General features: G+C 33.2%; 1 protein-coding gene across 3 annotated transcripts in view; it reads right to left on the bottom strand.

The window, feature by feature from the left end:
- Positions 1-1,716: 1,716 nt before the first annotated feature.
- Positions 1,717-23,197, bottom strand: part of Nep2 (M13 family metallopeptidase neprilysin 2) — a 141,492-nt gene continuing 120,011 nt past the window's right edge. For all 3 annotated transcript variants that reach the window (XM_081737257.1, XM_081737255.1, XM_081737256.1), the window contains exons 5-14: positions 21,314-21,525; positions 20,213-20,389; positions 18,301-18,518; positions 17,178-17,336; positions 13,170-13,313; positions 11,234-11,330; positions 10,387-10,555; positions 8,965-9,083; positions 7,755-7,886; positions 1,717-5,718 (exon numbers count right to left, since the gene is read on the bottom strand). In XM_081737257.1, coding sequence (XP_081593383.1) covers positions 5,380-5,718; positions 7,755-7,886; positions 8,965-9,083; positions 10,387-10,555; positions 11,234-11,330; positions 13,170-13,313; positions 17,178-17,336; positions 18,301-18,518; positions 20,213-20,389; positions 21,314-21,525 — 1,766 coding nt within the window. In that variant the 3' untranslated portion in view covers positions 1,717-5,379. The remainder of the gene's footprint in view (positions 5,719-7,754; positions 7,887-8,964; positions 9,084-10,386; positions 10,556-11,233; positions 11,331-13,169; positions 13,314-17,177; positions 17,337-18,300; positions 18,519-20,212; positions 20,390-21,313; positions 21,526-23,197) is intronic.

The raw sequence follows: 23,197 nt of genomic DNA, 5'->3' as shown, positions 1-23,197 counted from the left end.
ATCTTAAAACGCTGGTATATAATTCTGCAAATGATCTTTGTATAAATTGTAACTAGTTTTGTCTTGATATTCTTGGACGAACTCTTTTGGTGGTGGTTACTTATATATATTTTTTTTGTGGTTCCGACCAGGAAACCTTTAGATTAGATCCGAAGTATAGTAAGACTAGCCAAAATGGAGTATACATTATTGAGAAATCAGCGAAGAATATATACCAGCCAAAGGATGGAGTCTGTTCAAGAAGTTAGAGCAGACGAACACTCTTCTGAGATTCTTAACTTGGACCTTCAGAATGTCATGCAGCAGATGAAAATTATTTGATTGCAAAATGGATCAGATTGGAAATAAATTAGAACGACCAGAGCAATATCAGTTGGCTAAGTTGGAGCAATTCGAGCAATCTTACAGCATCAAGCTAGAACAATTGTCCAGTAAATTAGAACAATTAGAGCAATCTCAGACTACTAAGATGGAACAACTTGAAGAATGTCATAGTACCAAGCTAGAACAATTGTCTCTGAATCTGAAATGCAAGTCTGATGGAAAGGAAGCACGAATCAACAATAATTCTGCCCAAATCTCAGACTTGCAAAAGGAAGTTTTGGATCTTAAGAATAAATTAAAGACCAGCAGCGTGATCATTACGATTCTTCCAGTTAGAGAAGTTGTCCCAGATTTACAATGAGTTGTAATCATTCCTGAGCATCGACATGTCAACGGGAAGGGTTTTGACAACGGAAGCACAGAGGAATGTATAGCCAGGGAAAACACCAGTGCGGATCCCGAGAGTAAGACGGATGAGGAAAGACCAAAACGACGTATTACACACGTTACACAGATAGAATATTAACATCTTTAAAATTTAGTAATACTAAATTTTTAAATGTATCTGTGAAGTTTAGCGATGTCAAATCATTAACAAAATTTATTGGGCGTGTAGGTGACATTTTGGCTAGTACTTTCATAGAGAAATTTGAGGAAAAATGTAATTTGATAGGATGTAATTTCATAGGTATTGATAAGTCTAATTACTTTAAGATTTTACCTCATGTGTTATTGCCACCATATTCAGTTTGGTTTAAAACAATTAGGCATGGAGTGTATAACTATGACGATTTTAAGAGCATTTTGTTAGTTAATTTTGAGAACGATTGTATTTTAGCTAAGGGACGCCTAAGTCAGAAATAAGAGATACAACCCACAGGTACATAATAGTATCATGGACTTTGTTATTACCATCTATAATGAATTGAAGTTACTGAATCTTTATCAGCCGGATTCGAGAATTATTGCTTCTATTAGAATTTTATTACCGCACAAATTACAACAGATTTTAATTTCATCACAGTGTATGAGTTTTAATCACTTATTAATAATAGTTCAAAATTTTGAAAAACAGGTGTCTATCGAACATAATGTAAATATATGGTGTTAGACGAATCTTAGAGCTAGTGTATAATTCTGCCAATGATCTTTGTATAAATAGTAATTAATTTTGTCCTGGTATCCTTAAACGAACTGTGTTTGATGGTGGTTATTCATAGGATGCCATCCTTGATTTGTGAGTCCACTTCTCACGTAGGCTTGGCACTGAAATGGGACGCTAAAATTTAATAAACAAACAAATCACAACTACAAGGAATGTAAATCACTCTGAAAAGCTGGAAAGACAAGTTGAAATGTTTCGAAGAGACTGGTTTAAAGAAAATATTTGTATATTTTTCTCACTTAAGAATTTTATTTCCCTTAAAAAATAAACACGATGATATGGACATTTTTTATGTTTATATATATATATATATATAATATAAAACAACAACATACACATTCTTTTCTGTCAAAAACAAAGAGAACTCTTCACTAAAAATGCATGAGGTGATAACACAATTATGGAATTGTGTTTGATTAAAAAAAATGCAACAAAGCAAGACTACGCTCTTAATGCGAACTATTGTTCCGTTTACAAATATGAATACACACACCATTTATATTATAGACTTATTATTATTATTGTTATTATTATTATTATTATTACAAACATCACAGTTTTTAAGTACAACAAACATATATATAGCTTTACGATGACTATATGCTATTTTGAAATGAAACAAACAAACAAACAAACAAAATAATAGTATTTTTTAGAATATACATTCAACAATTAGCAATACACAAATAAGTTATAATATGTATGCTATGTGGTGATAATTTATTATAACTGACTATACAAAGATATATGCAAGGTCCTTTTTTTAAAGTTCTTTTTTCATCTTTCATTCGTGAAAATTATGGAATGATCTCTAACAATATGAAAAACAAATCACAACAATGAGGTTTTATTTTATGGAAAATATGTTGTTTAGCATATATTTTTTTCACGCGCTGCCCTAGCCAACAGTTTTTAAGTTGGTCACAATGAAGCGGGTGAGGTTAGATTTACATCAAAGTTGCACCACCCGAGTGTGACGTAATGTCACGTAGTATTATGGGGGCAAAGGTGGAATAAAGCGAGTTTTGCGGAGCTTCTAACCCCCTTCTCTCGCTCAGCTTCTCTGACTAGGATCGAGCGTGGTTAAAATATATGCGTTTAATTGTACTGTATTAAAGATACATATTTTTTAAAACAAATTGAAAGTAGCATTTCGATAAATAATTATATCTTTTTGTCAGAATAAACAAAAAAGAAGCGTGTATGACGTTAAATCTATGTTTTTTTTAATAACATATGAGGAACTTTAGTTTTAAGTCTTAAGTGTATCTTGAAGTAATAAAAAAAAATTCTTTAAGACTTGGTATAGAATTAAGTAGTTTTGTTCTTATATCGTTATACAAAAACAGGAAAAATTATTAACATTTACACAAGTAACATAGTTAATATATATATATCTTTGTGCACAAATATGGCAACATAATACTACACTTGTATAAATATTTTTTTTTTTTTTTTTTGAAACAAGTGTTCTGATGTTACCAGTGTTTCAAAATAATAGTTCATTCCTATGCCATCATATAAAATGGCATAATTTCTTGTATCTCTTAAGCTTTCGAGCTTAAGAAATTTTTTCTTCATTATTTCAAGTAATTACTATCATCTTTCTGTCTCTTTACAGTCTTATAGCCACAATTTCCCTGTTAACATGCATATAAGTAGTCCTTTCTATTTATGCATGTCATCTTCGTTTTCTTCTAAATCTCTTCGAAGACTAACTTCACATCACAGTTTAGAGAGATTATATTAATCCTAAATTTCCAACCACTACAACTAGTTATTAATATCTTCTATTAGCTTAATCCAAAGCTAATTGCATAGCACTGGGTAGTCGTAACTAGAACATTCTTTCTCTGTTATAATCACCTTATAAATATCAATACCACTACATCAGATAAAACATTGAGAACGCACTATATCACATAACAGATTTTACTATTCCCAAACTTGTTTTATCTTTATATTGTTCGTAACTTCAGGTGTCAAAAGTTTGCCTCAGATAATCTAAACTTAGTACACCTCACAACATTGAACACTTAAAAAATAATACACTGACAACACTATTTAGCCAAAAATTATTTTAAAACTATTAAAGTTATACAAGACCTTAAAAATTTGCATATTCAAAAAACAGTAAAACAAAACAAGCGTGAATTTTAAAATAAGCAAGGAAAAAGTATTTTAATGTTTGATTCTATTCCAAGCATCACGGTGAAATTAAAATACCGCTAAGTTTTACAGTAATTATGTGATATCCTCAAATAGATAAAAAGATAATCAAAAAGTGAAACAAAAAGATCGCTAGACAATATTATTTTACATGAGATACCGTCATCACAATTCACTTATCTCCTTTCGATTTCCAGCCATTTAGAAAATCAGCATTTATTTTCGCGTTTATAAAAATGGCTGCAAACAGAAAGACATTAGGTGACTCGTAATAACGATACCTCATGCAAAATAATATTGTCTAGCAAGCTTTTGTTCCACATTTCGATTATCTTTTATCTATTTGAAGATATCCCGTAATTACTGTAAAATTACTGGTATTTTAATTTCGCAGTGATTAGGTCTCGTATGAAGAGAGGCACTCAACATTCAATATGACTTTTATTTATTAACAGAATACTCATAATGTTTCAGAGATATACTAAAGTTATGTATGGTTGTCATTAATATATATCATCATATACAAATGTTGTGAATACAGTCATTAATTCGTTTTCTAGGTTTTTTCTTTTTTAAAAAAAAAGGCAAAAAAGGAAATTGTAATCGTCATGAATACTCATGTTTTATTTTATTCGTCTTTGTGTCATAGCTAATACTATTTCATCAATTTGTTTCTGAAGTAAACTATATTATTCAATGAGAACGCGCATTTATACAGGGTGTTTCAAAACAACACCGACAACGTTCGGGAGAAGATTCCTGACATCAAGACAAAAAGTGTAGATCAACCTGAGTGCACAAATGCTTCCTTTCGAAGATATAGGCTGCTCAAAACACGAAAAAAATTAACTTTAAAGATCCATAGCTCCAAAACTATGGGACCTACCGTAGTTGGTTCAAGATTTCACTTAGGAACTAATATCTGCGCTATTCAAAAGCATATGTTTCAGAATCCTAAGGTATTCACACAACAATTTTTATATAGGGAGTTTGGCTACGGACATATAATTTAAAGTACTCACCAACTACCTCTATAAAAATTGTTGCGGAAGTACCGCAGGATTCTGAAACTTGGATATTTAGATAGGGCACATACTAGTTCCTAAGTGAATCTTGATTGGACTACGATAGGTCTCATAGTTCTGGAGCTATAGACCTTTAAAATTCATTTTCTTTTTCATGTTTTCTTTAGCCTATAACTCCGAAATGACGGATTTCTGCATCCAGGTTGGTCTATACTTTTTGTCTTACCTTGGTGTCAGGAATCATCTTCCAAAAATTGTCGGTGTTATTTGGAACACCTTGTATAAATAAATAATTCCATAAACCTTGATGTTAATATTGCACTCACTAAAAAAAAAAAAACTCAGGCACGTTGTAGTTCTCATAGTACAGTCTTCCATTTTATCATGTCCGTATTATTATTATTTTTTTCCACGTCTTACAGACTGGATTTTCGAAGTGCAAATATTTCAATGTAATTGTTATAACTAATAAACATCGACATTTTACGGGGAGAAAAAAAAAACGTAAACATTTCCTCAGATTCAAATGTTATTTTTTAACGTTCCAGTACATTAAAACTGCTTAAAAAATATTTACACTTCGAATATAGTTATATTTCATTTTATCTGTCCACGACATGATAATGCGAGTTTACATAAGAAAAAAAAAACATTCTTTTATTTCTTTTAAAAGAAATCTGCTTAGGAAAAGTAAAACTACCACACTGCACACTTATTGACTGGATTCATTTTGGTGCCTACTTTGCAATTAAAGTCTCGAGCAAAATCCTCCATGTTGGAAAGAGGTCCGACCACTCGGAATTTTCCGGGCGAGTGAAATCCGGTCAAAAGTCGAAGTTTAAGCGCTTCAGGTCGGTATTTGCTGCACCAAACATTGGCTGCACTAATCCAGAACATTTGTCTCTGTGAGTAGTTCAACCCAGGCAGAAGCTTTTCTTCTCCGTTGCGTTGGACCCAGGATTCGTAAGCGCGGTAAGCCTCTTTAACTCCGCCGTTATCAGCAATATTCTCACCCTGAGTGTTAATACCATTAATCTGAAACGTAATTTAAAAAGAAAAAACAGTTATAATAGGTGTTTTTCTTAAATAGTACTAGGCATCAATTTCACCTTTTATTTTCTCCAAAATACTATAACTATAAAACAATATTAGTGTAGAAATTACTAATCTTATTAATATTCCTGTATATACAATATCATTTGAATATCGATGTTTCAGATACTTCAGTCAAGCGTCCTCCCGTCAGGATCAAAGATCAGCTTAAGTCATATTTTGCACTAAATTCTTCATATGTTTAACTACGACAACAAAGCATGTGAAGAACTTCTACAATGACTTAAGCCGGTTTTGATTCTGACGAGGATACTCGATTAAAACTTCTGAAATATCGATACTGAAATGACTTTGTCCACATAGGGTTACTAATAAGGAACATTCGTGATGTGCTTAGTGGGTATTTATCTCATATTTTGTAAATAGGCATAAATTACTCACTAGATGTCAGGAATGCAAGTTTTAGCTGCTCATACTGTCTCTTTCGGTACTTATAAACAGTTCAAAAGGTAGTTGATAATACAGTAGAAAGCTATTTTATCTGACTCCATAGTATTGGATTTCTTTATACAGGGCGGATCATTTATCATGAAACGCTTTCGTAACTTTTCAACTAATAGACCAAAAGTGCTGAAATTTTGCACCATCCAAGTACAGCAGAGGGGCATTGTTTGACATACTCTGTAATACCACTAGATTAACAGTATTGCCAGCCCAACATAAAGTTGTGTTTTCTACAAATGGCATTACATCAGATTATTGCACATTTAAAATCTACCTATTCGTTTCGAAATTTCCCTCGTACCTAAACAATTAGTACACAGCCAGGGCCGGCTCAATCATATGTGCAACACGTGGATTTGCACGTAGCGGCAAGTTTTAAGGAGCGGTAAAATCTGTCATAACTATATTATTTAAAATAAATATTTCTTGTTAGAAACAGACTTCATGATGATGGTAGTGAAATTTACTAAACTGACCTTCTATCTGAATACTACATTTATAAATCATGTTTAGGTCGCATTAGTTTAAGGTCACATGGACAGTGCTAAAGCAAATGGTCAAATAAATCTCAGCATGAATTGTTTGATTATTGTCAATTACAAGAACTGAATTCTCGAACAGTAGCGCACATATGTTCCATTTAGTTAGTTATCACAGTTTTGATATGCAAACTAGTCTTGTCTTTATCACAAACAAGTTCCGTATCACTGAAGGTGAAAACAAGTTATTTTTAATTTTTTTTCTTAACAGATGTAGAAGGAAAATCAAAAGAATTACCATCTTTCCTCTGTAGCATCTCCTTAAGTTTGCTTTATCTTTCACTAACATAATAGATTATTATATAGAGAAAAAAAACAGACACAACGAGATTGTATTTGTAGTGTTTAGTCCTTTCTGAGTGCGAGTGCTGTTTCTCTCCCCTTCGTTACTCATGATGGGGTAGCGTAATTAAAATTGTGGCTTTTGTTCTTTCTGAAGAAAGAGCGGGCGGCAAATTGCCCAGGGCCGGAATCTTGACAAAATAACTAAGTTCTATTTATATGAACGGTCCCCAAAGAAAGTTTTTTTTTTTTTTTTAATAACTTCAAAACAGACGCATCTAAATAAGTACCTAGTTCTGTAGCTTAAAGAAAGTACAGTGTTCTTAAAGTTACATCAAAATACACTCAAATAGGGTGATTCACTTTGAAACTATTGAGGAAAGAGATCATTATGTTGAAAGGTTATAATGTGATATAGACGAAAAATTCATGAAATTAAAAATTTAAAGCAAAAAACTCTCAGAACTTCGGAAACACTCTTTGTATATCACAAAGTTTAACAGGTACTTGTTTGATTTTATTGATTTATTGAAACTACACAACTTAAACGAAATTTCTAGCAAACGGAACAAATTAAAGCTAAAATAGATACAAATAATCGTACAAATGAAATATTAATGTCATATAATTAAAAAGTCATGCCTAGTTAGAGGAAAAAGTATCAAAACTAAGTTTTTAATTTTTCATACTTACATTCATACCAACTTCTTCTACGGTATAATTTCCATATTGATGAATGATACATTGTGCTTTTTCCAAGTATCGAGCTTTTGTGTCTGGTTTCCACCAGTCAACCAAATTACCATCCTTATCAAATTGGCGGCCCTGAAAGAAAGAAAATAAGTATTTGTATAATTGATTTGTTTTGTTTGTTTAAAATTGAGATACACTTGTGACATTTTGCATTTTATTGTAACATAACGTTTTAGTTTCTTATACAACTACTATTGAATTTTTTCCCAGCCACCACACATGGTTCACTATCTATATATTAAAATGCTAGGTTTATATGCTTGTGGTCAAGAAAAGTTGATATATTTATGGACGTTTTTATGTTTGTGGCTATTTTTTTTAACAATGATATCTCGGAAACCACAAGCTCTAGAAAGATGCCGTTTGCACTGATCGATCGCAATTTTTTTGTAGATTGTTCAGTTCTAATTGAAGATTTTTTTTAAAAAAAATTGTCGTTATTTCTTTATCACATTTTTAGGGGTACACTGGAAGTATTGAAATTTTAAAAAGTAAATAATCATATCCTACTAGTTATACATTCCAACACCGCACAATTGTATACGGGAATAGCGTATGTCTCAAGCGTTTGTTTCATGGCCAAATGATAATGAAAAACGATGGATAACCATTTCTCCAGGCTAAGATGAATCTTTGTTTGGAGTGTTTTGCCCAATGAACACCATATATATCACAGACAGTATAATTAATTGTGTATATAATGGATTTCCTTATTACATACTGCATGCAAAAGAAAAGAAAACGCTGATCATACATGAATTAGTAACTCCAACCGGAAATAGGCTCAAATCTTGCAAACGGTGCGAGATATTGGAAAAATAATCGAAAAGATCTTCCCTTTATGATACCCCTTGCCGATTTTTATCAAAACATCTTTCTCTTGTGTCTGTAAAGGGACATGTACAGATGTTGTGAGGAATGACAAGGATATTCATGCTCATATGTGAATGACGCGCTGTGTAAAGAGCGCAGGTTCAGCTAATAATAATAATAATAATAATAATAATAATAATAATAATAATAATAATAATAATAATAATAATAATAATAAGTGAATTCAATTAGTAAGGATAGAACTGAGTGGCGAACTTTTTCATCTTAAGGGTTTCTTTAACCTTAGATCTAGATAATTAGGGATCTAGTAACCTACCTGATCATCAAATCCGTGAGTAATTTCATGACCGATGACGAAACCAATCGCTCCGTAATTCATGTATCGAGGTCTGTCGTTAGCAAAGAAAGCACCTTGCAAAATACCAGCTGGGAATTCTGAAATAATAATAATAATATATTAAAACATTATATACTACTATTTTGTAAATATTATATCTTTTAAATCTATAAGTTTATTCTTTATAAAAATCTGTAAAGTTATTTGATAATGTAATATAAAGGTTTTTTTTTTTTAGAAAGTTTTCATAACATATATCTTAAGTTTCTAAGTAGTGTACAAATTTCTAGGAGCATTTAATAAGTTGATGATAAGTAAAAGTCTTTCTATTCTGTCTGAACAAAAAATGTCAAATACAAGAAATTGTCAAATAATTTGTATATATTACACTTCCAATGAATCTATTTTGAAAAAAAAATCTTTCTAGCGTCTATCTAATACCCTATTACTCATTCTGCTAGTCACAATGCTCTTGGCGTCACCTTTGATTCTAAACTCACATTGTCGGATCACATCTCCTCAATACTTAAGAATTTAATGCGCATGTTAGGGTTTCTTTATCGATTTACTGAACTATGCACTGTGGCATCATTAGCAACATTCTATAAAACTCTAATAGCGCCCAAGATCGAGAACTGCTCTCTCCCTTGGGCCACAGCAGCACCTACGCATCTGTCTAGACTTGATTCTATTAATTTCTTTATTGCTATAGAACACGAAAGTGTACCTGCACTTCGAATATTACTTAAGGAGGAACTCTTGCGATATCTTAATATCCAGACTCCGAGAGTACGCAGAAATAACTCTGACCTGAAATTTCTTCACGAGATAGTTAATGAGAACTTAAGATCTGAAACGCTACTTCAGGAACTATCCTTACGTGACCCTTCCCGCGTAACTCGAATACACACTTATTTCATCTTGCCCGCTCTAGGCTGGTAATTATACACAGGTCTCTTTTTCACAGAATGCCGAACAATTATAATCATATAATAACTGGCGTGGGCATTTTTTTTTCGAGCTACCTGGTGTTTCACAGAGCAATTAAACGCGTGTTGGTCAAATAATACTACTTTTGCACTCTTTGTTTATACTTTTTTCCTGTTTGTTAGCATTTACTTGTGTAAGATGGCCAAAAATTATGCTGTACCTGTGAATTTGTTTAATAAATAAATAAAAAGCTGAACGATGGATGATTAAATTGAACAACGCCATGTTTTGTTCGCATGTAAACTATTCTTCTCTTCGTTGATGTTAAAAGAATTATTGTTCTACAAACTATTAATTTAGGGATTTTTCAATAATAATAATAATAATAATAATAATAATAATAATAATAATAATAATAATAATAATAATAATAATAATAATAATAATAATAATAATTTAAATAATACTTACGAATACTGTTTTCGATAGAGCTGTAGAAAGCATTAACAATAGCTGGCCTTCCGTGGGTTACCCAATCAGTCTTGTTCACTCTTTGGCGCAATTTGCTGAAGGAGTAATTAGTACCGAACAATGTCATGTTCAAAATACTTTCCAAATATAAATCAGGATCGATATCCAGCTGTAATGAAATAAAAAAATCATTTACTTTATTGATGTTTGTATTGATATAGGGTGTGCAGGCATTTATAAAGTTTCGTGTTGATTAGAAAATGGAAAATGAGAGAAAGATGAATTACAAACTTGATCTGAACAGACAGAGATCAAGTTAATACCATTATAGTGCACTATTACAAACTAAGATAAGATGAATTTTATTCATGAAAGATAATGTTCATAATTTAAACTCTGGAATACATCTAAGTATTTATTATATGCTGAAATTTTTAATGGGAACACCCACCTTCGTCAGTATACTTCTCACATAAACAATCACTATTGTGCGTTTAAATATTTATCAAATACTGAAATTTTCAATAGGAACATACTAAAATTTTCAATGAGAACACCCACCTTCGTCAGTATACTGTCTTACACAAACAACTACTACTGTACGTCTAAATATTTATTAAATACTGAAAGTTTCAATGGGACCACCCATCTTCATCAGCATACTTTCTTACATAAAAATTACTGCTGTTCTAATCACATCTGATATCGTCACTTATATAATGAAAAAAAATCTGGTACATCACTCTAAAAGCATGATATGTTTAAGCAAAATGAAACTACAGCAAACACGTAAGCAATTTAAGATTTATTTATTTCTTAAAAAAAGAAAGAAATTCAGGAGTCTTACATTCTGGTAAAATTCTTCTAATTTCCTATCATCCAGAAGTTCATCAGGATAAGCAATATGGGAAGTCATTGAATTAGCTTTATCCATGGCACTTTTCCTAGAAAAGACAATAAATTTTACAAAATACTTTAATATATATACAGGGTGTATCAAAAAGAACTTTACAACTTTGAAAACACATATTGATTTATTCATTTATCTTAAAAACATGGTTTCGGTGTCATTTTGGAGCAAAATACATCAAGGTTTTTACGTTATACTTTAAAAAGTTCAATGTGGCTTCCATTGGTGACGCGGTACACAAAATTTCGTCTCACTTGCTCTACAATGTTTTCAGATGTACGAGGACCACCTGAAGATTTGTTGTATCTTACCGAACATCCAGTTTCAATATAATACTTATGCCACTGATAAATAGTAGGCCTACTGGGAGGATCTTTACCATACTTTGTACGAAAATTACGTTGCACAGTTATCGCAGACTTGGGTTCTTCAAACCAAAACATACAGCTAACACGCTCGGGACCCGTAAAGGCAGCCATCTTTACCGTAACTGCCGATAGCGCTTATGGTAGCTTGTTTCTGAACTAATGTACTACGTGAGTCAAAACTTGACGTACTTTGTTACAAAATGATACCAAAACCATGTCTATAAGATAAATAAGTAAACAAATATGATTTTTCAAAATTGTAAAGTCCGTTTATATGACAAGAAGAAATTTTACAACAAAAAAGAGAGACAGAAAAAATATACTCGCAACGCATTTGACTGAGTCTTCTTTATCAGTTATGTAAATTATATGTTTTCTTCCTTTCCTTCTTATAGAACGATGTAGGTTTATATTGTGTTAAGGAGTAAAAAAGGAAACAAAATGCCTTTTTATATCTTCCACACCATTTTTATATTATATTATTTCTACCGCTTTGACTGTTTCTGTTTTAAACAAAAGAACATCTCAATTGATTAATTCAAATTGTAATACGAGATTCTTCCTTGTAAATTGTGTTTTTATTATTATTATTATTATTATTATTATTATTATTATTATTATTATTATTATTATTATTATTATTAAGCATCAGAGAATATTATGGCTTAAACTTTTATATCGCTTGATACTAAAAGAATGGAAACACTTCCACATGCTACGAGGGTGATTCAGAAAGTAATGTCTCCAAGCCCACTACTTGGCCAATAAACATTCTGAACTGTTTATCATTAATGCACTGATATTTAAGATATAGAATGTTACTTGTTTCAACTTCCTATCTCTTCACCTTTCAGAGTAACGGAGCAATACATGGCATACAGTAGTGACGTCCGGTTGAAACAGTGAGATGTCATTGAATTTCTGACTGTGGAAGGTTCTGCACCCAAAAACATTCATCACCGATAACGAGTCGTGGATACACCATTATGATCCGGAAGTGAAGCGTCAATCGATAGAGTACCGCCACACGTCCTCTTCTCCGCCAAAAAATACAAAATTGTCCCATCTATTGGCAAAGTGTAGTTAACATTCTGTTTCATCCTGCGTATAGTCCGGATCTTGCGCTCTGCAACTTTTGGATCTTCCTCAAACTTAAGAATCATCTTAAGTGCTAACGCTGCAGTTGTGGTGCTGAGGTGAAAGCAGCAGTTTGGCAATTGTGTCGCCAGCAGGCGCCACAATTCTTCGCCAACAACATGAAAAACTTTGTTTCACTTTGGCACAAGTGTGTTGCTCGTAATGGGACTGTGTTGAAAAATGATGCCACCATTTGTAAATGACATTGCATGGTTTCCCCTGATATCTGTATCGGTGATATCTGTCCAACACAAATAAAGGTATCACCTTGGAAGCATTACTTTCTGAATCACCCTCGTATTCCATAAACCTCATTCTCCCCGCGTGAAAAACAGGTATTTCAGCTCGTAATTACATAAAGGACTTACTTTGTTTCAGGGTCCATCCAGTCGATAGTCTCTAGAATCTTGTTGAACTCGTGACGGATATCACGCACCATTTCCAAAGCGTTGTTTTTAGCGTCTTCCTTGAAATATTTACGCACATACAAAGCGCCTGTTGATATAGACAAACTGCAAAAGAAAGTAGATCAATAAGTAATATATGTAAATGCTTTTTCATGATAGTATTTCAACAAATCATGCCAAAGAAAAGCATTAAATGAAAGGGTTACTGGCTAGAATTGTAAAAGTTAGAAGAAATAGGGTGAAAAATCTCTTATAAAAAACTCATAGAAAGTTACATAGAAGATATATCTATAAAAGAAGAAGATGGGGGTCACGAAAGAATGTGGCCTACGCGCCATTTTAATAATTCCGTCCATTTTCTTTTGTTGTTGAAAGAAGAGTAATTTCAAGATATTGATTTTTATTGATCCATTCACTGTAGATCCTTAACCTTCAGTTTTGTATATGCCCTTTTGATCCATAAGGGAAAGGAACGGCCCACCCTACCTCTTCTTTAGAGACATCCCTGCTTAGTGTGAGTAAATAGACTAGAAGGCGTAACTCTAGCTTAAGACAAAAAATTACTGCAAAAAGTTCTGTTAAAATAATCAACTACTAACATCGCAAGCTGCATAAGGTTACTAGAATTTAGATAAGTTAAGTAGCTGGAGGGAAAAAAATCATGCTGTTTGGTTAGTTTTAAAAATTTCACGGTATCGGATAAATGTAGTAGAAGTGAGCAGGAGTAAGATATTGTTTGCTGTTACTGATCTACGAGGCACATCCAGAAAGTAAGTTTCCCACGCATCCCATAGCTAGGAAACCGTACGTTGCATGAAGCGACTGCGTATACGTGAGACAGTAAGGTCCTAACATGGCGCATGCGTCAGTGGAACTTCCCTAGTGCTCTCAGTAGCGTCGTGGCAGTGGTTGAAGTTGGACGTTGCTTTCCAGCTCCCGCTGTGTGTAAAGTGCGAGCAGTAATAAAGTTTTTGAATGCACAGGGCATAGCATCGATTGGAATTCATCATCAGCTGTATCGTTGCAAAAAAATGTCAATGCTGACCTCATGCGCCTTGCTTTCGTTCTGGAGTCAGTTGTTTCGGCTCTCACCTTGTTCACAACTTCTTGAACAACAGGCGCTCTGTAACAATGGTGTGCAATAAGAAGCGGGAAATCTGCAGGAACTGCTTGCTCTTGATGTTAGGCCAATAAACTTGGCACAGCTGATGATGGATTTCAATCGGCGCTATGCCCTGTGCGTTCAAAAACTTTATTACTACTCGCACTTTACCACAGCGGGAGCTGGAATAGCAACGTCCATCTTCAACCACTGCCACGACGCTACTGAGAGCATTAGGGAAGTTCCACTGACGCATGCGCCATGTTAGAACCTTACTGTCTCACGTGCACGCAGTCGTTTCGCGCAACATACGGTTTCCTAGCTATGGGACGCATGGGAAACTTACTTTCTGGATGCGCCTCGTAACTATTAAGAAAACTATCACATTACATGCACATTATAGAAAAAGAAGAACTATTATAGTACGAAAACTAAGCGGAAAATTAAAACAATGTTGATTTTAAGAGAAAGAAAGAAAAAAGGGGCAACGGGAAGCATAATAGTAAGGAATTTAAAATTTCAATACAATAAGTAAAAACACATACTACAGTCTTAGCACAGATATTTTTTTTTTCTTAAACTTACATGGAGGGATGCCCAGGTGTGCTAAATAAATCGAAACCAAAAATAATAGAACTCTGTTGTAACAGTACTGAGTCATGAAAAATAATCAAAACTACTAACCAGTAACAACAAAGTTTAACAATACTTGTGTACTTATAATTGTGTTGGTTATCAAAAACTACTGAAGAACAAGTTTATTTTATAAATTCCACTCCTAAAGATACATTTTTGGAAATTCTACTAGCTAAGATAAAGATAATCGATGTGTGATCTTACGTTTTTCATTTCTTTGAATATGCGTTGTTTCCATTTTCATCATAATGTGTGTAGCCAGTACGGAAATTGTTTGCACATCTGTTGCTTGCATATATTCAGGTTGCTATTTATATCAAATATTCACATTTTAAAAAATACTCTAAACATCGCTGCGACTTAGTCTCGAGTATACAGACTATATTTTCGGCTTCTGATCCATACTTCCTTTCATTTTTTAAAAGAAAATTCTTTATTATTTTTATACCTTGCAACAGCATCTCAATATGGTTTTACAGTGTTCTCTAATGATTATTTTAACGTCTAAAAATCTTATATTTGTTTTGAAACCAGGCCATAGGCAAAGTACTAGAGTTCGTGACTTCAAAGTTACCATATAAAATAATATAATAGAAAGCACTTCAGTCCATGGTGTATAAAATAACAGGTAGCCCCAGTTCGCGTTTAGCGTTGTGATTGGCTCCCTGTCCATGACGTCTTGTGGAGGAACTTTTGCCCATCTTGAAACAATATATCAATTAGCGTAATTGCGTATGCAGTATTTCACGTGTTCTCTTGAACGATACTTCGCGATACCTAAGGATCCCCATGCCGTAAATGTCGTCAAAACCTAGTGGCCCACTTGCCGGTAAATGTCGATAGTCGATATAGCGACGCGTCAAAGGTTTGCTACTAGTGCGCCACTTGTGCAGGGTTTCGTTGAGTCAAAACCGATATCTAGAGTCGGGATGTTGAAGTTACCACCACGTAGCAGCGAGGACTTCATTTTGGTCCGCGCTCCTTCGATTCGTAGCGAAGAATCGCGAAAGGACCAACACGAACTATAGCCAGTCATGTGCATACGGTTATTATTATATATTATTTTTTCCTGACAAATTGTTCCTAAAGTGAGCTCTGGGGGTCAAGGGTAACCGCTACCTCTTATCATGAAGTGAAAAATCCTGAGATGAGTGTGTATAATTGTATGAATTTAGATGGCAACTGTCGCCGATCATTAGAAAGTGAATATGGGAGAAGTCGGAAAACTATGAAATAAAGTAAATAGACGCGTGTCATTTTGTTACAAAATTACATAGCGAATGTATTTTATCTGATCCCAAACGGTTATCGTCTAATATACACGATTCAAGGAGCACTCTGATTAGACAAATTAAAAAGAGTTCAACGATTTATCTCTGCACAAACGATGTTTTCTTCATCGCCTCAGTGGCGAAGTCGGAAGAACTCGCAGCTAGTAATCATACGGTTGGTACTTTTTTTTTTTTACTTTTTTAAAGTATGTTTTAGACTCACCTTAATGCAAACAAATCACGCATATAGGCGATTTAAGTATTTTGGGGAAGTAATTTTGTGGTTCGTTGTCGTTTCGTCGCGTCTCTGCCGCTGGTGGTATAATTTTCAAAATGGAAGTGGGGCCACCGCAGATCGTCGCTGCGTGGCCGCGAATTTTTGGCTGGATGTCTCTAGTTGCCCATCGGTAGTCCACAGAGGCTTACGGCATGTGGATGTTATAAAATAGAGCATCTGCCCATATGTATCTTCACACCGTTAGGTAACTGAATAACCGCGATATATATGTTAGATCAATAATTGCGATTTTCATTTGTAGACATGTAGTGTGTCTGTCCTTTATTTTTATTTAAGTTGTTGTTTTAGATTTATATCATACAATGGGTACAAATAGAAGTGAGAAGAAATTACCCGAAATAGCCTTTCATATGTAAGAAAATCACCAATCATAGGATATGTATGGCTTCACGATTTCGTGGTATGGGCAGATCCTCTATTTTGTAACATCCTTGGAGCGAAACCTCCACGTGACATCACTGACCGCAAAGTATCCTGGGAAAAATGAGAGCAGAAAGGCTGAATCGAGAGTCCCCTGACTTCAACCATAATATCTCTCTGCAGGGTTGTTTTTTTTTTCTTACTTTTAATAAAAATAGAACTACAGTCTAAAAGAAATTACCATTCATAGCACTGTAAAATTAAAATATGATTGAGGTACATCTTAAAGTTGAAAATATTACCTTCCACTAACAATATCGATGCACTCCTTCCATCTTGATTCTCTTTCAGTCTTTCCTGAGAGCGCTGTGTAATATTTCAGCTGACGCTTCCTTACATCTTCAGTCAAGTAATTGATAGATGCACCTGCTGCTCTCCACATTACATAATTGGCTTGAACTCTGAAATAATACAATAGAAATAACGTATTTAGACTTTTTGAAACATCTTAAAAACCTTGGGGGGAGGTATGGAAAATTGACCTATTAACCTCCTACAACATGGTAGTGAAACCGATATTTTCTCCGAAATCCGGTGTTGCCAAGAAATTCAAGCTAGCTGACAATTCTCGACCAGAGTACGCATTTCTCTCTGTCACTTGAGAAAGGTTTTGGCGAAAAAGAAAAAAAAAAAGTAGCGTGGAAACTCCGAATGGTCTGTGTTGTTTTGTTATTTGACACTTTGAGAGGAAAAATCTTCCTTCTTCCTTTGGAGAGGAACAAAATTCGAATTGGACGGCAGCTCTCGGCAAAAATAGGGGGTGACCAAAAGCTGATCTTCTCCGTCATATGAATATGGAATGGAATGTCTCAAATGTTTTGGCGAAGAAAAAAGTAGTCTGGAAACTCCGAGTGCTTGATGTTGCTTTGTTATTTGACACTTTCAACCTGCTTTCAACAGAATATTTCTTTTTCCATTGAGAAGGAATGATCTATATATGCAGGCAAATTGGTCAGTGTTTGTTTATTTCCCTCTTCTCTATATAGAAAGAAAGAACCCAATGTGTAAGCCATTAATCACAGTAATGGGGACCAAAGCTATGGCAACGTCGTTGAACATAAGTTAAGTTACAATGTCACTAGTAAGAGGATATGATTGTTCGGACAGTTCTATATTTTAATTTCTTTATTTTAAAAAAATCAAAATAGATATTCGTGGTCTAATTAGTTTGTAGTATCTTTAAAGTTAAAAGAAAATACAATAGAAGAAAAGTTTATTAGTTCTTAAACTGATAATAATAAGGACTCTAAGTCCAATTAGATTCTCAAAATCTAGATATTGTACAGTGAGCTCTAAGTTAAACACTTACATTTAGAATTAGGATTAGAAATGAGACTTCTGGATAAATATAAATTTGTCACTTACCGCTTTGGTGTCTCGCTCAGGATTTTTTCCAACTTAGTTATGTACTCAGGAACATTGACAATCACGATTTCTTGTTCTGAAATTGTGATTTCTGGAGGCAACAAATTGGAGATGTATTCCCTCCAAGGAATTGATGGGAACTTTTGTTGAAGCATCTCGATCGTCATAGGATTGTATAATTTGGATGCATTACGTCTTTGTTCCATTGGTAAGGAAATCTGAAACACAAATAGAATTTTTCGATTAAAAATAAACATTCCCTTTATTTTTCAGTTAATTTATTTTTAAAAAATATTAAAATTACCGGTAGGCCTACTGTTTTCTTTAAAATTGTGAACGATTATAAACAGTTTCACTGTAATATGCGGTTTTATTATTTAATATATAATGTTTCATGATGTGCTCAACACAAAATCATTTATATAATATTAAAATCCTTTTAAATTTTTGCGTGTAGCTGTGCTCTTCTAAGGCCATGTTCTGATATAATGTGAAGTTTGCTGGTAAATAGCTGAAATGTATTACCCGTTTAAGGTATAGGAAATCTACGTTTAAAACAAATTGATTGAAAGTTCTTTGAGTTTTTTTTTTTTTTTTTCAGTGTTAATAGTATCAGACCAAAAACTTATTCAAAATAGTGGTGATCTTTAAAAAAAAATGATAATTTTCCTTATTGAAATTAACGTATTACAACTTGTTCAGTTTATACAAGGTGTTTCAAAACAACACCGACAACGTTTGGGAGGTGATTCCTGACCCCAAGATTTGATAAAAACTATAGACCAACCTGGGTGAAGAAAATCCGTCATTGTGGAGTTATATGCTGCCGAAAACATTTTAAAATGAACTTTAAAAGTACATAGCTCCAATACTATGGGATTTACCGTAGTCGGGTCAAGACTTCACTTAGGAACTAGTATGTGCCCCATCCGAATATCCATGTTTCAGACTCCTGCGGTACTTCCGCAACATTTTTATAGAGGTAGTTGGTGAGTACATCAAATTATAATTTGAAGTACTCACCAACTACCTCTATAAAAATTGTTCCGTGAATACTTTAGGATTCTGAAAGATGTATTTTTGGATAGCGCTCATATTAGTTCCTCAGTGAAATATTGACCTGGCTATGGTAAATCCCATAGTATTGTCGCTATGGACTTTCAAAGTTCATTTTTTCATGTTTTCTGTATCCTGTAACTCCGAAAGGAAGCATTTGTGCATCCAAGTTGGTCTATACTTTTTGTCTTATCTTTATGTCAAAAGTCACTTCCCAAACTTCATCGGTGTTGTTTTCAAACATCCATAATATATTAGAATTTGTGTTGTTTATTTGTTCGAATATAAAATTATTTGTGATTGTGATTTGTGATTTTATTTATTAATTTTAACATTATTATTATTATTATTATTATTATTATTATTATTATTATTATTATTATTATTATTATTATTATTATTATTATTATTATTATTATTATTATTATTATTATTATTTTGTTCAAACACGTAAATAATTTGAACAAAAACATAATAATAATAATAATAATAATAATAATAATAATAATAATAATAATAATAATAATAATAATAAAATTTAATAATAGTAATAATATTGAAAGCTCAAAACAATATTTTACTTTAAAAATCGTTCAATTGACATTACTAATTGGGCGTTATAGAAATGAAGATTTTGTGTCTCAAATTAAAAATGAAAACAGAAAGATTTTAATATAAGTTAATATGGTAGATAACTTTCAGACTATGATATTATTGAAGTTTTCTGATAATTTTCAGACTATGATTTTATTGAAGTTTTCTGATAACTTTCAGACTATAATATTATTGAACTTGTGATAACTTTCAGACTATGATATTATTGAAGTTTTCTTCTGAATCACTTGATGTTACTTACATTGGAAAGCATCATTTCAAAGTTCAGAGATTCTTTAAGCTCTCTCTCTGCTCTAGCTCTTTCCGCACCAAGAAGCACCGCAATATCCACTTGGTATTTGTAATAAGCTTGCACTACTTTGTCATCGAATCCTTTGGTTAAGTATTCTCTGCTCAAACCCAATGGTGCCTGATCAATCTGAAAAAACAAAAGATTGTGAAATTACGTAAATATTAGGGATGGCCAAGTTCGGAATTCGGAAAGTAAAATCGGAAAATTCCGGAATTTGGAAAAATGACGTATTTCGGAAAAATTCTAGTCTCGGAAAAATTCCAGAATTCGAAAAAATTCCTAACGTAAACGAACTAGCATGATCCTAATAACATTACAATCTTGTAAGGCCCACTAGCGTGATCTTAATAACATTATAATCTTGTAAGACCCACTAGCATGATTCTAATAACATTATAATCTTGTAAGACCCACTAGCATGATTCTAATAACATTACAATCTTGTAAGGCCCACTAGTGTGGTCTTAATAACATTACAATCTTGTAAGGCCCACTAGCATGATCCTAATAACATTACAGTCTTGTAAGGCCCACTAGCGTGATCTTAATAACATTATGATCTTGTAATACCCACTAGCATGATCCTAATAACATTATAATCTTGTAAGACCCACTATCATGATCCTAATAACATTATAATCTTATAGAGCCCACTAGCGTGATTCTAATAACATTACAATTGTATACGGCCCACTAGCATGATGCTAAGAGCATTACAATCTTATAAGGGCCACTAGCGCGATCCTAATAAATACAATCTTATAGGGCCCATTGGCGGGATCTTAATAACATTACAATATTATAAGGCCTGCTAGCGTGATCCTAATAACATTACAATCTTGTAAGACCCACTAGCGTAATCTTAATAACATTATAATCATATAAGGCTCACTAGCTTGATCTAATAGCATTATAACCTTATAATGCCTAGTAGCATGATAATAATAATATTATAAGTCTTACTTGCACGAACCTAATAAATGTGTCCAAGGAATCATTAACATATTTTACATATTTTACAAAAGGAAATGTAAAATAAATATTACTTACATCTAATACACGGAAGGTGGAGTTCTTAAGGTCTGTGGTAACAGAGAAGTCAATAAAATAATCAACGCTGTAGCCAACTTCTCTAAATTTGTACACACTCTGTATCCAGGTGAAGTCTCCTTCGTTCCAGTTTTCACCTTCCAGTACAGGCCAACCACCAAGTTTCTTCAGAATATTCTTAATAGGATCTAAGCCACGCTCTTCAATCAGAGCTAAAAAAGAGAAAATAAGTTTGTGTTCAAATTTAGTGAGTGTGCGTAAATATTCAAAATTGGTTTTCGTCTTATATTTAAGGGAATATAGATTTCGAGAAAGTAGAAGAGCTGAAAGTTACCTTTAAAAAATACTTCAAATGCTTATACTCAATGACGTTACTGTGGCGTATATTTTAGTGTTAGTTACTAAAATAGTTACTTTGAGACTCTAAAAATATAGCAGTTCTTATATGTACGATTCACGCTAGAGTCCTAATCTCAAATATATACCTGGAGAGTGTGGGGACTCAATGGTAAAGTGCCATTTGAAAAAACATAACTTTATATTGGGTTGGCGACACTTTTTGTTGGGTGTTTCTGTTTAATACATGCAAAGATGTCCCCCTTCTTATAGTTGCTTCGTGCAAAGTTTCGCTTTTCTCCCTCTTTTGGTTTCTTCGTTATCACGATTGGACATTATAAATGGTGCACCTTATATATATAGTAAAAATATATTCACACGAGCCAGTACACAAGAAGTTACACCATAAGCACTTTCGCCCAACTTCGCGAGACCTCTTCATCTGATGACAAACTTTGCGAAAGTGCTTACACTTCTTTTATAAGTGAAATTTTACAGTTTATAGTTCCACTACTATGGGACCTATCGTAGTCGGATCAAGACATTACTGTGGAACTGTTATATGAACTATCCAAATATCAATGTTTAAGAATGCTACAGAGTACTTCCACACCAATTTTTATAGAGGTAGATGGAGAGTGATCAAGTACTCCCAAACAACCTCTCTAAAAATGATTGTGCAAGTACCGGAGGTTTTTGAAAGATGGATATTTGGATAGTTCACATACTAGTTTCTCAGTGATGTTTTGACCCGACTATGATCAGTCGTATAGTTGTGGAATTACGAATCTTTAAAGTTCATTTTTTTCACATTTTCGGTACACTATAACTACAAAACTATGCACTTTCGAACATAAGTCCATATGATAATTTAAATGCCAGCGATACATTTGATCTTTTTTTAACAAAGTTTCTAAATATTTTTGATATGTGTGTGCCTAAAAGGGTGGTCCGATATAATTCATCAAAGAAAACAAAGTTAGGTAAAAGAACGTGGTATACCCCAGAACTCTCTGCCATGAAAGCTAAAGTAATGCAGTATTATAATATATATAAGAATAAAATGACTAGTGAATCCAGTGATATTTATAAGTCTCAAAGAAGTAAATATAAATCTGCAATAAAGGTAGCGAAAGCAACATACAATGAAAATTGCATTGAATTATCATCAAATAAATGCAAAACTGCATGGAAGATAATCAACAAGGTAAGCAATAGTAATAATAATAACAACAATAATGTTACGCTGTCGCCTGATACTCTTAACACGTATTTTGTTACTGCCGTAGAGGAAATCAAGAAAAACAATGCAGATACTAATGTAAATATGTATCAGTATTTAAGTCAACATAGTCCATTTAATAGTTCTTTTGTTATTATAGTGCGTCCAGTAAGAGAACGTCTCTGACAGCTCGCAGTGACATTGCCACTACCCGCGTGTCAAGGTTTTTTTCGGTGCAACTGTAGTGGCAATTTAATTAATGGTATAAGACAGAGTGATCGTGGTTGGTAACACTGGTATGAAAGTAGGGGCTGCAATGTCCCACC

This window comes from Thermobia domestica, chromosome 13 (assembly GCF_964235325.1).
Source record: "Thermobia domestica chromosome 13, izTheDome1.hap1.1, whole genome shotgun sequence".
In the NCBI taxonomy this organism is placed as follows: domain Eukaryota; kingdom Metazoa; phylum Arthropoda; class Insecta; order Zygentoma; family Lepismatidae; genus Thermobia; species Thermobia domestica.
The sequence above is the reverse complement of the archived record's forward strand: the minus strand, read 5'-3'. Positions and strand labels throughout refer to the sequence as shown.